General features: G+C 41.4%; 1 protein-coding gene across 2 annotated transcripts in view; it reads right to left on the bottom strand.

Moving 5' to 3' along the window:
- Positions 1–15,777, bottom strand: part of stxbp5l (syntaxin binding protein 5L) — a 160,573-nt gene that overhangs the window by 13,247 nt on the left and 131,549 nt on the right. The window contains exons 21-23 of one of the 2 annotated variants that reach the window (XM_028394267.1): positions 13,184–13,288; positions 9,464–9,517; positions 2,738–2,917 (exon numbers count right to left, since the gene is read on the bottom strand). In XM_028394267.1, the coding sequence (XP_028250068.1) occupies positions 2,738–2,917; positions 9,464–9,517; positions 13,184–13,288 (339 nt within the window). The remainder of the gene's footprint in view (positions 1–2,737; positions 2,918–9,463; positions 9,518–13,183; positions 13,289–15,777) is intronic. The other variant, XM_028394268.1, reaches the window with a different exon arrangement.

Below are 15,777 nucleotides of genomic sequence, written 5' to 3'. Positions count from 1 at the left end.
AAAAGAATTCCTTTATGGCTTGATTTGTGTAGCATCTAAAGAGCAAAGCTAGGCAGACAATATTGATGAAATCGAAATTAGGGAGGGCACAGGCACAGCTGAATGGGGTGGTGGTAAGTAAAAAAGAAGTAACAAAAGTTGTTTTTCAGGACTGCTTAAAGTTCATTGTGTTGAATACATTAACATAACAAGGATGCTGTTTGTGTCCTGGCATTAGTATTTCCATCTACATATTATTTCATAGGTGAAGCAGATGCTGAGAGAAGGGAAAGAGTGACAGTGTAGAGGCCAGTGTAGATGAGACTGAACATTTTGATTTTTTTGTCCATCCACAAGCCCATGACCTTTAACCACCCTCAGCAGCCTATTATATTAAACAGCCCCTACTTGTAAATGTTTTTCACAGCAAGCATGGCACAACTGGAAATGACTAACATACTCCAACAAATCAAGTGGTCCATTTTTATAATGGGCCGGTCTTGGCCATTAAACCTCCAGGCCAAACTGATCAATTAATCAAGGGCTGATGATCAGCAGCACCTGCTGCAGCTCACTTAATCAAATCCTATTGAAAGTAAGAAAGTAAGAGGGGGCGCAGTATTGATGTTGTTTGTCTGAGGTTGTAACGCTAAGACCCACAAAAACACACAGTAAAATACCAGGAGGCTCTATTAACTTTCAGACATGACTGTACTTCAGTCTGCTCTCCACACAGGAGTGTTAAAGAACTTTTCTGCCTCCAGGCCTAATCATCATTCAACCAGCTATGGACCACCCTGTCCAATCTTTATCCCTTGACCTGCAATTTTTTTGTGTCCATTACCATCTACCATCCTTCTATTTTTAACACTTGCAGAATATCACCCACTCAGTCTTAGTGATGTTTTGCTGGGGCTTTTTCTAGCTAACAACAAAAAAAGTTTAGTTTGGAGTCCAGGAGAGAGAAATAAAATGTTCAACGTGACAGGGCGATGTCACGAGTCCTGTTAAGATGAAAAATGTGCACATCATCTTCGTCTGAGTGGGAGGATGATGTTCTTTATTCAAAGTCAATACATGTCCTACATTGGTGTCTTGATGTCCATAGCCCGGCAGTGACAAGACAGACTAAGTGCAGGGATTTATACATATGTGTAATTAAATGTTGTCGTACAATCCTGGCAGAGGCCATTTTTCTGTGTCAATTCTGAGGTCAGTATCTCAAAATTACACTGTGGGGAGTGTCACTTTAAGCACTTGCATGACAGCCTTTGTTTTGGCTGTCACAGAATGGGAATATATATATATATATATATTTATATATATATATATATATATATATATATATATATAACAGAAAACAATTTCACATTTAAAGAAAAATCATACAGACATAAACGCACACACACAAAGCCTTTCTACCACGCACACACACAGTTGTACACATTTTTTTTTCTACACTGATAATGGAGATATGAAGCCTCAGATAGGTCAGTCCTTTAGTTATGGTGTGTATAAAAGGAAGCTCAAATGGAAGAAAAAAGAAACGTCCAAATTGTCAATGAGAGAATGTCAGAACGGCAGAGTTCAAACTGTGCAGTGACATTGTATTATTCCACCCTTTTATCTGTCTGCATACTGAAAAGGGCGATTTGAAATAAAGAAAAACGGATGTCCTAGTTTTAGTTTAGCAGATTGCTTACACTTACAAACATAAAAATCAAATAACCATAGATAAAAATGCCTGTTTAGGTTCAAAGTTTTGTGGATTATGAGAAAAGTCGGGAGGTGTGGCCACACGCTTTTACTTTCTAAAAACATCATGTTCATGAGAAGAAAACAGGACATACTACCCGATAAACTAAACATCTGCAGATGTGTTTCTAGTGCATCAGTGTTGCTATAGCTGCATAAAAATAGATATAAAAGAAAAAAAAAATGTAAATCAGAAAAAAAAAAACTTAAATGCTCTAATCATTCATCATTGCACCAACCTTCAGGCCTGGGACATGGCTGACACAAGCAACAACAGGGACACAATGCAATGGCTGTTTCTTGCATTCAAAGTCGTCCCAATGTTGTAAGGTGATGCTAATGCCAGCTGCAGAAGCTATAAAGTAGCTCATTGTAAAGACGTCAATATAAAATATCTGCAAATGCAAATTTCTAAGCACTCTAGTGTTTAGAAATAGTAGGCTCACTGTTTTGAAGGATATTAATTAAAAATTGCTAAGCCCCGCCCCCTTAGTTTTCTGTTACTGCTAGAGTTGTTATTAGTTTGGTTGGTTATTGTTGTCACATTGCCCATAACTAATTTATAGTGATTTGATCGCTCAAATCATTTTTGTTAGTGTCTTAAGCTAATTTTAGCTTTTAGAATTTAGTTCAAATTGCAGTATTTTATTACTTATGGTTATTATTTTAGCTATAGAAAAAAAGCTAGCATTAGCTCAACTGATCTAAATGTTGTGAGGTGATGCTGCAAAACCTATATGATAAAAAACAGCTAAACTATAAAATTATCCCCCTTTACTTCAGTTTTTACAAATACTGTTTGATCAAATGGTGAATATTAAAAAAAAATCAGATTTCATGCTGCTAACTAGCATTAGCATGAGCTTGACTTGTGTTTACCATGTGTCAGTCCTTGATCCACTTACCCCAGGGTGAGAGGATGTCATGCGGTTGTTTGGGGAGGAAGGGATGGGTATGTTATAGAGGGTTATATGGGATGGGAGTTGGGAAGACAAGCACACACCTTCAGTGTGGGACACAGGCAAAGAGATCTCCATGCAAGCAGCGGACTGGGCCTTGCGGAAAGGTGGTCGGCCAGGGCCTCTGCGAGTAAGCCGTGGTCCCTCGGGACCCATCGGAATGCGAGGCTTCCCCGCCGAGCAGGGCTGGGAGGTGGGGCTAGTGCAATGTCCATTGACATGATCTGAAACAACGGCAAAGCATTAGCAAACAACAGAAAGAGGGGAGATTCAATTCAACTTTCAAGACTATACTCTAATCAATGTAATATCCATCTTCATAACACATCCAGTGACTAAACAAAGGACAAATCAAGTTTAATCGCTGTTTTTTTCAACCAACTGCCAACTAGATTTTATTTCACTACATGACTTATGAAGATGAATATTTTTTAAGAAGCAAGCTGATCGTTAACCAGAGAGATGACAGTGAGGAAGGGGAGAGTGAGTGAAAAAGAGTTATTTGAAGTAAGTATGTGCAGGAAGGAGAAAGAGATGCAAAGGAGAGGCAAAGGTGGAGAAACATTGTGAGTGCAGCTTCATCTAGTCTGTGCCAGAAAAGAATGATTAAAAACAAACAAACAAAAACCCTATTTCCTCCATTTTTCTTCATATATTGTATACACACAAGATACAAGGACAAGCTATATATATATATATATATATATATATATATATATATATATATATATATATATCCATTCATCCATCCATCCATCCATCCATCCATCCATCCATCTTCCACCGCTTATCCGGGGCCGGGTTGCGGGGGCAGCAGTCTAAGCAGGGACACCCAGACTCTCTCACCAGACACTTCCTCCAGCTCCTCTGGGGGAATCCAGAGGCGTTCCCAGGCCAGCCGAGAGACATAGTCTCTCCACCGCGTCCTGGGTCTTCCCCGGGGCCTCCTCCCAGTGGGACATGCCCGGAACACCTCCCCAGGGAGGCGTCCAGGAGGCATCCGAACCAGATGCCCGAGCCACCTCAGCTGGCTCCTCTCGATGTGGAGGAGCAGCGGCTCTACTCCGAGCTCCTCTCGGGTGACTGAGCTTCTCACCCTATCTCTAAGGGAGCGCCCAGCCACCCTTCGAAGGAAACTCATTTCGGCCGCCTGTATTCGCGATCTCATTCTTTCGGTCACTACCCAAAGCTCATGACCATAGGTGAGGGTAGGAACATAGATTGACCGGTAAATCGAGAGCTTCGCCTTCTGGCTCAGCTCCTTCTTCACCACAACAGACCGGTACAGCGACCGCATTACTGCGGAAGCTGCACCGATCCGTCTGTCAATCTCCCGCTCCATTTTTCCCTCACTCGTGAACGAGACCCCGAGATACACAAACTCCTCCACTTGGGGCAGGAGCTCTCCTCCCACCCAGAGAGGACAAACTACCTTTTTCCGGTCGAGAACCATGGCCTCAGACTTGGAGGTGCTGATTCTCATCCCAGCCGTTTCACACTCTGCTGCAAACCGTCCCAGTGCACACTGGAGGTCCCGGCTCGATGAAGCCAACAGGACAACATCATCTGCAAAAAAGCAGAGATGAAATCCTATGGTTCCCGAACCAGATCCCCTCCGGCCCCTCGCTGCGCCTAGAAATTCTGTCCATAAAAATTATGAACAGAACCGGTGACAAAGGGCAGCCCTGCCAGAGTCCAACATGCACTGGGAACAGGTCTGACTTACTGCCGGCAATGCGAACCAAACTCCTGCTCCGGTCATACAGGGACCTAACAGCCCTCAGCAGAGGGCCACGGACCCCATACTCCCAGAGCACCTCCCACAAGATGCCGCAAGGGACACGGTCGAACGCCTTCTCCAAGTCCACAAAACACATGTGGACTGGTTGGGCGAACTCCCATGAACCCTCCAGCACCCTGCGTAGGGTATAGAGCTGGTCCAGCGTTCCGCGGCCAGGACGAAAACCACATTGCTCCTCCTTAATCCGAGGTTCGACTATAGGTCTAATTCTCCTCTCCAGTACCCTGGAGACTTTCCCAGGGAGGCTGAGGAGTGTGATCCCCCTGTAGTTGGAGCACACCCTCCGGTCCCCCTTTTTAAAAAGAGGGACGACCACCCCGGTCTGCCAGTCCAGCGGCACTGCCCCCGATTGCCACGCGATGTTGCAGAGACGTGTCAACCAAGACAGCCCCACAACATCCAGAGACTTAAGGTACCCAGGGCGAATCTCATCCACCCCTGGTGCCTTGCCGCCGGGGAGCTTTTTGACTACTATATACTATATATATATATATATATATATATATATATATATATATATATATATATATATTTTTAACTATATATATATATATATATATATACACACACACACACACACAGTGAGGTCAATAAATATTAGATCATCCTGTGATTTTGCAAGGTCTCCCACTTCATGGAGGAGAAATCATGGAGGAGTCTAGAATTTTCAGTGTGGGTGCTTTTCCACTGTGAGAGACAGAATCTAAAAATAAAAATCTGGAAATCACATTGTATGATTTTTTTTAACAATTTATTTGTGAATTACTGTGTCAAATAAGTATTTGGTCACTTGCTGATCAGCCAGGTTTCTGACGCTGTTATTGTGCTTTTAAACAGTCCAGCTACACTCTGCTCATGATTCTAAATTAGTAGCACCTGTTTGAGGTCGTTAGCCATCATAAAGACACCTGTGCACCCCACAATCAGCCAAAGTCTTAGTAGCAACATGGGCAAAACCAAAGAACTGTCAAAAGACACAAGAGACAAAATTGTAGACCTTCACAAAGCCGGGAAGGGCTACGGGGCAATTGCCAAGCAGCTTGGTGAAAAAAGAACAACTGTTGGAGCGATTGTCAGAAAATGGAAGAAGCTAAAAATGACTTTCAATGTCTCTCGGACTGGGGCCCCACTGAAGATCTTTCCTTGACGGGGTATCAATGATGCTATGAAAGGTGAGGAAACAGCCCAGAACTACACGGGAGGAGCTAGTCAATGCGTGGAGAGAGCTGGGACCACCATTTCCAAGGCTGCTATCAGTAAAACACTAAGACGTCATGGTTTAAAATCATGCATGGCACAGAAGGTTCCCCTGCTTAAGTCAGCCCATGTCCAGGCCCGTCTGAAGTTTGCCAGGAACCATCTGGATGATCCAGAGGAGTCATGGAAGAAAGTCTTTTGGTCAGATGAGACCAAAATAGAACTTTTTGGTCTTAACTCCACTAACCGTGTTTGGAGGAACAAGAGTGATGAGTACCATCCCAAGAACACCATCCCTACTGTGAACATTGGGGTGGTAACATCATGCTCTGGGGGTGATTTCCTGCACAGGGGACAGGGCGACTGCACTGTATTAAGGAGAGGATGACTGGGGCTATGTATTGATATATTTTGGGGAACAACCTCCTTCCCTCAGTCAGAGCATTAAAGGTGGGTCGAGGCTGGGTCTTCCAACATGACAATGACTCGAAGCACACAGCCAGGAAAACCAAGGAGTGGCTCTGTAGGAAGCATATCAAGGTTCTGGAGTGGCCTAGCCTTTCTCCAGACCTAAACCCAATACAAAATCTTTGGAGGGAGCTAAAACTCTGTGTTGCTCAGCGACAGCCCTAAAACCTGACAGATCTAGAGAACATCTGTGTGGAGGAGTGGGTCAAAATCCCTCCTGCAGTGTGTGCAAACCTGATGAAGAACTACAGGAACCGTTTGACCTCTGTAATTGGTAAAACAAATACTTATTTGACACAGTAATTCACGAATAAATTGTTAAAAAATCATACAATGTGATTTCCAGATTTTTATTTTTGGATTCTGTCTCTTACAGTGGAAAAGCACCCACGCTGAAAATTCTAGACACCTCCATGATTGTAGGAGAACTTGCAAAATCACAGGGTGATCAAATACGTATTGACCTCACTGTATCTAAGCTAGATAAGATATAAGATACTGGACCTTTGTACAAAGGTCCAGTAATGATGGTTTTAAACGGACTCCCCCTGTAGGACTAGGTTTGTTGGAAACCTTGTGGTGTGTGAGTGTGTGTTTGTGAACAAAGTAATTAGTTAAAAAAAACAAATCTTATTAATAAGACAAAGAAAAGACAAGCAGCATTGTGTGGAATGGGTGCACTATGTTGCTGTTTAGATGACAAAAAGCTGACAAGACAGCTGCAATTAACAGCATCATGATACTCTCACTTGTCTTCCGAGATGAAAAAATAAACATGGTTCTCGTATACTTTATTGGCATCTACATGACAAAAACATGAGCTAAAAAAAACTGGTTGAAGAAACCTATGCGTAAGGATAAAGTGCAATAGGCCAATTTGTAAAAATACTACGTTCTCTTCTGTATCCTCTTGGCGCTGTCATGTAGTGACATGCCTGGCATGTCAAAACTTGTCTCCCCATTTAACTGGTTGATGTAAAAAAAAAAAAAATCATTTCAAAGTGAAGATGAAAAACTCCAGGGTGCCACCCAGTCCATGTGCAAACACTCACCCAGTTTCACAGCAGGATGGGCCAAGGCGGCGCCGGGATTGAAAATGTAATGCAGGGGAGCCGCGAACAGGACACTGCTGTGTATCTGTCTTTGTGTTTTGTTATCATGAATTTCAAACAGAGATGTGGTAAATCGTCGAATTGCCCCCGCAAATGTTCTGAAGGAAACTGGTTAGCAGATAGAATGGAGCTGATGTACACACACACACAGATTTTTGCACATTTCCATCAAGAGCGCACACACTCACATTAGCAGACATACAAATGAGTCATTCTGTCTATAACGTGTTTTTCCTGTACTACAGGGTCATAGCGATAGGTGGGGTACACCCTGGACAGGGTTATGGTAAGTGTTCTTAGGGTTATGCAGGAGTGCATGACTCCTGTAACCTACAGAATGTACGGTGTCATTGTGTGTCCTAAATTGTGTCTAACGCCCACTGTTCCTTACCAGCAATGGTCTTCTGTTAGACGCGACTGGAAGAATCTGTGTTTAAGATTGGGCACCTTCCCCATTTAAAACGATATGTCGCAATATATACGAATTCAATACTGGTATTATTATTATACTTTGTGATCTATTTTAGCATTTTGCCTTAGCATTTGTTGATGAATTATAACCCCATGGAGAAACAACAACATTAGCATACCCAACCATAAGTATGGTATGCTGAGTAGCAACCCTTCTGTGACCCTCCTGCATCAGTGTCAATAAGTCAATGGGGCTTGTTGCCAGGTTGGCCAGGAAAATGGTGGAAGAACTAAGGTACCATACCCCAAACAAGGCTTTTTCCCCCTCTAAATTAACCAGGTAGTGGAGGGACATCAGCCTCGACCACCTGGGTAAGAAAGCTGGGATTTTGCATTATTTTGAGCGAACTATTTTGTGCACACTAACACAAGTCATCCTTTTTTCATGAGAGACAGCTCAAATTTCAAACTAATGCATTTTAACTGAAATTCTGTTTTGTACATTACCAAAAAAAGGTTAATATCGATACATCTCACAGCTTCTGCATGGTTGGCACCCCCAACAACAATCATTGTTTGAAACACAGTGAACTTTTGTGTTTTCACCTGCTGTTAATATTTGTTTTCAATCCTGGTTAGGGTTAGGCATTAAAAACAAGTGTGAAGGCATAGGTAAAGATAAAAACTGCCATCATCATTATGGCTACCATAGTGATAAGTCCTGTCCCTCATAAACACTTAGTGCTGCAGCAAAAATACGCACACGTTCCAGTTTTAAGGACCAAAATATCAGCCTAATGTTAGGTTTTCATACGTTTCGTGACAACCTACAACCTTACCCTGTTTTTTGGTGGTTTACCTTAACCATTTATGTTCTAATTCGTCACCACCCCTATTTTGTACTGGGAGAAAATGGCCGATTTGTGTGTGTGCACAAAAAAAAGCGACACACCAATTTGTGTTCATACTGACATAATCATATGTTATTTTGGGAGCCATTATTTGGTGAAAGAAGTAACTACATGGCATTTATTTCCACACCTACTACTGCAGAAAACAAAGCATTAGTATTTATACCTGTCACATAAAGAAAAAAAATATTAAATAATGCAAGTCACAAAGATAAGTGGTCACTGGCACATTTTGTGTTAGAAAAGCAGAGGGGAACAGCATGTGTGACACTGCAGAAGGAGAGCGAAGGGAAACCTGAGACTGTGATGTGTATGCAGTTAGAGATTGATGGGGGTGGTTGAGGGGGTGGGGACGCTCGGATGATCCAGTCAAAATGGAGGAAAGACTGTTTAAGAGAGAAATGGTCCAGTAACAATGAGAAAAGGTAAGTGGGTGATCCAATACTGCAGAGCAAGGCTGTCAATGGAGGAAAAGGTTGCGTAAAAATCAGAAGATGGTCCAATCATGATGAAGCGATAGAAAGCCTCAGATTTAAATATGGGCATGAGTTACAAATCACCTTTAGAAACACTTGCAAAATGTAGAAGAGAGACAAATACGGAATAAGATTTGTAAATGAAAATACACCAAAAGGGGCAAAATGGACGAAACACGTCAGGCCGACAGTCTCATGGGCTGGTTGAACAGGAGGAGAGAGAGTGGCAAGGAAACTGAAAGAAGAAAGTTTGAGTGAGACTTAAATAAACACAAAAATAAAATTAAAAAAGCAACATAAAAAGTATAGAAATCATGACAAAAGCAGAAAGTAAATGATTCAAAAAGGAAATCAGGTTAAAAAAAAATAAACTGCTGGCTTTCGCCTACCGTACCAAGATCAGTCTTAAGATCTGTTGGCAGACTTAACTTTCTGCCGGGCCCCTTTACTGAAACAAAAGCATAGGAAACAAAGCACCAGTTAATCCCTTCAAATAAAATAAAATAAATAAAAATAACCCCCCACCCCCCTTTAAAAAATGAAAGAAGTGCAAAACAAAACTCAATGGATTTTGCTCAAATGAAAAAAAACAAAAAACATAAAAAAATCATGCAAAGTGGTGCATGGCAGGCATATTTCAAAATGCATGTTCCATGCTTGTCCCAGGCCTCTCCCATGTCCCTGCTATTTCTATGGGATCAGTGACAGCCAATAGATTTTTTTTTCTTAAGATTTTAACTCTATTTTGGATATAAAATCTGGAAGTCTTAGGCCTGGGATGTCTGACATGGAAGTACAAATAAACAAGGTGACACCTCCACAAGGTGTCGCTACAAAAACAACCAAAACAAAAACACGAAACAATACAGACACAGGAGGCAAATTAAATAACTGGTCAGAACATTTTGCAAGCATTTGCAGAGAACTGCAAAGGTCGAACTTGTGGTGTCATGAGTCAGTCCCCCCCCCTTTCAGAAACAAAAAAGGCAACGTGTCATTGTTTCTCTGTGCTGAATGATTAATCTGACATGTGGAAGACAAAGGATGGTGTTTACATGACGTCTGAATATAAATTTCATGACCACGAGGAGAACAGCATGACCATGAATTGGCATTCTGGTCATGTCAGTGTGTGTTTTGGATTTTGGAATAAATGAATGGTTTCAATCCTTCTGCTATAAGCACCACAGAAGAAGAGTATTAGCAGAGGAGTTTTATGGAGGCTAAGGAAACAATACATTCTGGTGTACCATGATCCAGTGTTTACCATTTACTGTGAAGGACTGTGTTTGTGGCTCGGTATCAAAGGTCATATTGAGGGAAAATTTCTATTATAGCAGAGGAAATTGTAGTGTTACCGTGCTCTAATTGAATTTTTTCAATCATTTAATTTCTGTTTCCATTTTTCCAGGAACAATTGCAGCCTTCTGGATTAGTGTTGCTAATGAGGTAACAGATGAGCTTCATAATAAACCATAGTGACCAGATGCTGCTGCTGCTGCTGCAACCATACACATGGGCAGTGTGTTCATGACAGAATGACAGGAAAAAAATGTTCTCTTAATAAACCAGGTACACACAGATGGTTCCTCTGCCGAATAGCTCAGTGGCTGTATCAACGCTTCATAAAAATGTATTTTAATCTTAAATAAACAGGTGAGTGTGGCACGGGGAGCCAAAGGGTTGCTCACCGTGAAATGAACTATAACCAAGTGAACACTGCATCTATTACCATTCATTACAGAGAGATTTTTTTTTTTTTAACCACAGCAGCAATTTGGGTTGATACGTTTGTGGCCTAAGGTAGAAATAGACTGCAGTTTTTGGCTCTAAAAGTGGGTCAATCCCATAGACTCCCATGTTAAAATGTCCAACTTTACAGTGAAAATAAACATGATTACAGTCTGGTACAAAACAACAGTACTGCACTCACTCGTTTGAATTATTTTAACACTTGCCACTGCCAATGTGGTAATAGCAGAGCTTCAGATTCAATTTCTGCTTCCCTCTAAGATGAAGAAGGAGCTCATGGATCATCATCATTTTGACAGTGATGATGGCTTCCGTGGACCACTTCCTTGAAGTCTATGGCCCCACTCTTCTGCAGCAGGGGTCTAACTGAAAACCTGAATGGAGGTGACTGCTGGTACCAGGCCATTTACTTCACTGGTTACATACTACACCAAAGCCCCATATTTCTGAGGATTTCCTGTGGTCATCACACAAATACATTTACTTTTATATTAAGATTAAGAAACCTTTATTAGTCCCACAATGGGGACATTGCATATAATATAATATATAAATATATTATATAAACTAACATGCAAAATTTTACACCTGCATATATTTAGACCTTATTCTCTGTTAGGGTTAGGAAAAGACTCCTTTACTTTCTAGCTTTTTTTCCTGCATTAATAAGCAGGTTTCAGCATTTTCACGAAACAGCCACATAAGAAACCAAAAGCAGCCTTCTTCCTTAGGCCACAAACTTTGCTCAACTAAGCAAACCTCATATTATTATAATACATTTTATATAGTGTTTGTGTTTGTGGTACTTTGTTTATGTTACAGTACAATAAAACATATGAACAACAACATTTTATGTTGGATTAGTCACAAATTGGTGACCTCAGCACTCACGTTCATTACCACCTCCATGATGGAAATGTTGCTCCCTGCAAACCTGGGAAAATATTTTCCTACTCCGTGCTTGGTGGCGTCTTAAAGGTTTGTTTCTGTGACCCCGGTAGGTGCCTTGTTCCTTCCCCGGAAAGATAAAACATTTTCCTTGGGCGCTCGCCTCAAGCTAATGGTTGTATCTTTCTGTACAGACAACATGCACGAGTGAGCGTGCATGGTGGTCACCTCACTTCTCTTGGTTACTGTCTGTATTTTCACTGATAATAGAGACAAAATGTCATACAAAAACATAAAATGCTGTGTTGTTGTATTTTTTTTTTAGGGAATGCTATTGGACTGATTTATAGTAATGTTTAGAGTGCTGACATCCCAAGTGGGTCTAGTGCAGGACTAAAACACAGATAAACACTGATAAGCACATAAGCAAGCTGAAGTCATATTCATCAGCTCTGCAAGCGGCCACATACGTGGGCACCATGCAGTTAGTTAAGGGACAAGACAATGATGAATTGTTAGCTGAGAGGACAACAAGATAAGATTGTGAGTTTACTGACACACACACACACAGCCAGGAGGAGACAGTGAAAGAGGCTCTGAGCGCCACTGCATGATTTTAGTGGCAAAGATGTGTGATCCCAGTGGAGACGCCACCATGATTAATGTCACAGAGAATGAAGTGTTAGAGGCTACTGATGAGTGAGGAGAAGTATCCTGGCTGTGGAATACGACCCCTTCCTCTTCCCTACAGGCACCCAGTCTGCCTCGCAGCATTACCAAAACGATGGAGGATCTGAGGTCAAAGCCCAGATTTGACGCACAAACACGACAAACAATCACAACCCCACTGAAGCTGGGGGGGCAAATAGACACCGGCAGTCGTCTGCACAAAAGCATGGAACACACTGATGAAGAAGCCGCGGACAGTCTGCTCAGTCCCTGTGAGCTTGGTTACACTGCAAGCAACTTGGTTGACGGGTCATCCTGTTCTAACCAATCGTGGTGATGCATGATGAAAATTTAAATATAATTTATAGTATGTGTGCAATATTTTACTCTATTATTATTTCTGCAATGTAGTCTTTCTCGTTGCTAACATCTAAGCCAAGAGGTTTATCCTTGCACAAGTAAGAGAAATCATGTTTTTGTATGAAACATAGTTGAACAAGGAAGTAAATAAACAAACAAAAACAAGACAAAAAGGCGATTTCCTGCATTTTTGTACATGTGCATGAATTGTCCCCTGGTGTCTCCCTAATAGTGTTGCTCACAGTGTGGAAGCAGAGCTAGCATGCAAGGTGCAAACATCCAACCAACCACCTGCTCTGAAAACTAAATCATCCTCCGTCCCTCACTTGTTGCATCATCATCGCCGACACAATACATTAAAAGCAAATAACAAACAAAACGATCACAAACACAAGCAGGTGTCCATGTGAAGAGGCCGATATCCATGAGACATCCCTCCTCTTACCATTGTCCAGTAAGTAAAAGACTGGACTGCAGTGGCTGGCTCTCAGACTGGCCACAGGCTCTGGCAGGACGCGTGGGTCATTGTGAAGGGAGGTTGGGTAATGAACTGGAACGGGAGATCCAACAGAACAGACACAGACTTTTCAGGGCAACAGGGGAGAGACAAACACATTGGGTGAACTGGGGAGAAGAAAGACTCGCAGGTAATAAGACAGGAAACAATTGATGTTGAAAACAAAAGGGTTAATAGGAAGAATATGACCATTCAACCAGCAATATGATACACAGATGTTTCTTTTTTGTTTTGGCAACATGACTACTGCTACTACTACTGCTACTTTTACCACACACAGGCACCACCACTACTTCTACATAACAACACAAAGACTACTGTTTCTGTCCTCTAGGTCATGCATTCATACAGTTATCAAACAAGTTACCATTGAAAACCTCTGATTGCAAAGATGTGACCAAGTGGAACCATTTGGAACGCCGACAGAGGACTTTAACAACTCCAAAGCTAAGCAGACATTCATTCATCATTCAAGAGTATGACAAGGCTTGATCTCAAAGCCATAACACTTGCACTGCTCCAAATATAGACATACAGTATGTTTCTACACAGAAGATTCTAGAGCTCAACCAAAAATGTGTGCCAACACGTCCTCATGAAAAGTACCACATGGTCAATGATGATAAATCCCATGGATCCAGATATGACAAAATGTTATGCTTATGGAGCATATGGTTGTATTGCCCAATGTCATCCAATCATGGACGTTAAAGCATAAATAAAGTCTCAATAAGTCTCAATAATATTAATTCTAACAATACACCCATGACTGTTTTAACATATTGTTTAACAGCAAGAATGATACACTTTTAATACTGTATATTAGTACAAAAAATTGGCGTGTGCACAACAAACAGATCATCAGGAGTGCTGCAGATATCGAGATCTGTGCAGTTGTTTGGTGACAAGCACTAATTAAAACTAACTGAAACTTTGTTTGACATTTGATGTGTGAGGGATGCACACTTGCTGACCACTTTGACCACTTAGGAACACCTGTGCAACAGCTTATTACCACAACTACTACTACACACTAATCAGCCAATCAGATGGCAGCAACTCAAACAAAAATCCATTAAAAAAGCGCAGTTTAGGGAAAAGTGTGTGTACATCTCAGCTATGTATTTGCACACATACACTCAGTGTGGCCACTTTAGAAGCTCCACCCATTCAACTGCTCATTAGAGAGAAAACCCCAATCAGCCAATCAGCTGGCAGCAGCCCAGTGCACTTCTGCATATAGACATTGTGAAGACCTGATGAAGTTCAGGTGAGCATCAGAGGAACAAAGGTGACTTAAGTGACCAATCAGGAGCTTGCAAGATGGAGGCTACTTACTTTTAATAAATAAGTTCATTACTGTTACTAAAAGATTTAAATGTAGGCTATAATATTAATGAAAAAATCCAAAAAACGAAGTTCCTGGTTGACACCTTATTTTTGTTGTAACTCTATTCAGGTCATATAAAACAAAATTGTGCACAAACTTGACTTTGTGTTTTATTAGTTTATTAATTAGAAATTATTAGTGCTCATCAATTATTCAACATAATATCAACATAGATAATTAAAGAGCACAAATGACATTTACATTGTTCTCATGTATGTTGCTAATTTAATTGTATGATGTTATTTCATATTTTAAGGTTAAGGTTAATCATATTTTTGTAAATCCTTCTGATTTAGTGGACGAGCTGGGTTAAGTTGAATGTTTGTAGTGAGTTTTATGTTGAAGTCTTACCAAACCTCGTGTTGGATGAACATTTCAACATTTCAGCCTCAAGTCTCCCTTTAGGTGCCCACTGCTAAATATACCTTGCTGGGTCAGGCTCTGATCACTGGTGTTCATCTTGTTAGTCCATCTTTTGAAAGTGCTTGGTCAAGTAAGCTCTGCTATGGCTACATATGGCATTAAGTTCCCAGAAGGGGATCTAACACATAACCCCAAACCCAAAACTACAGACCTCAGGACATAAAAAAAGAGAAGACAACGCGAAAGAAGAAAGTTTTCAGGCAGGAGAAGGTCCAATTACTGGGCCTAATGACAAAAGAAAGACAGAAAAAAAGGTCAGGAAAAAATAGAGGGAGTGATGTGTGAAGAGGAGGGAAAAAAAGAGACAGAGATGCTAGCGGTTATTGACACACAGGGTGAGTCAGGACGATAGCTGGCTTCCTTAATAAGCTGTCCACAGTCAGTATATGGCCTTGAAGAGACACAGCACACCTGGTGTGCCAGGGACAGCCAGACAGCCTCTAATGGCCTCAGAGAAGGGTGGAAGCTGATATTCAGCTGGAGGAAACAAACCATGAACTCTTCCTCTGCCAGGCACAACACAGCTGTGCGGGCATGACCACTTTTAACAAAGCACTCCTGCATTTATATCAAATAGTTTTTAATCTACAAGGTAATCTGAATCACCCTGACTTCAACTGACTCATAATTAACATTTAGCATGTTACCCTCTGGGTAAATGTTAAAGTGAATCAGACACTTGATCACACTGCGTCGTGCCATAGCTGTC

The sequence above is a fragment of the Parambassis ranga genome, chromosome 21 (genome assembly GCF_900634625.1).
Source record: "Parambassis ranga chromosome 21, fParRan2.1, whole genome shotgun sequence".
Taxonomy (NCBI): domain Eukaryota; kingdom Metazoa; phylum Chordata; class Actinopteri; family Ambassidae; genus Parambassis; species Parambassis ranga.
The sequence above is the reverse complement of the archived record's forward strand: the minus strand, read 5'-3'. Positions and strand labels throughout refer to the sequence as shown.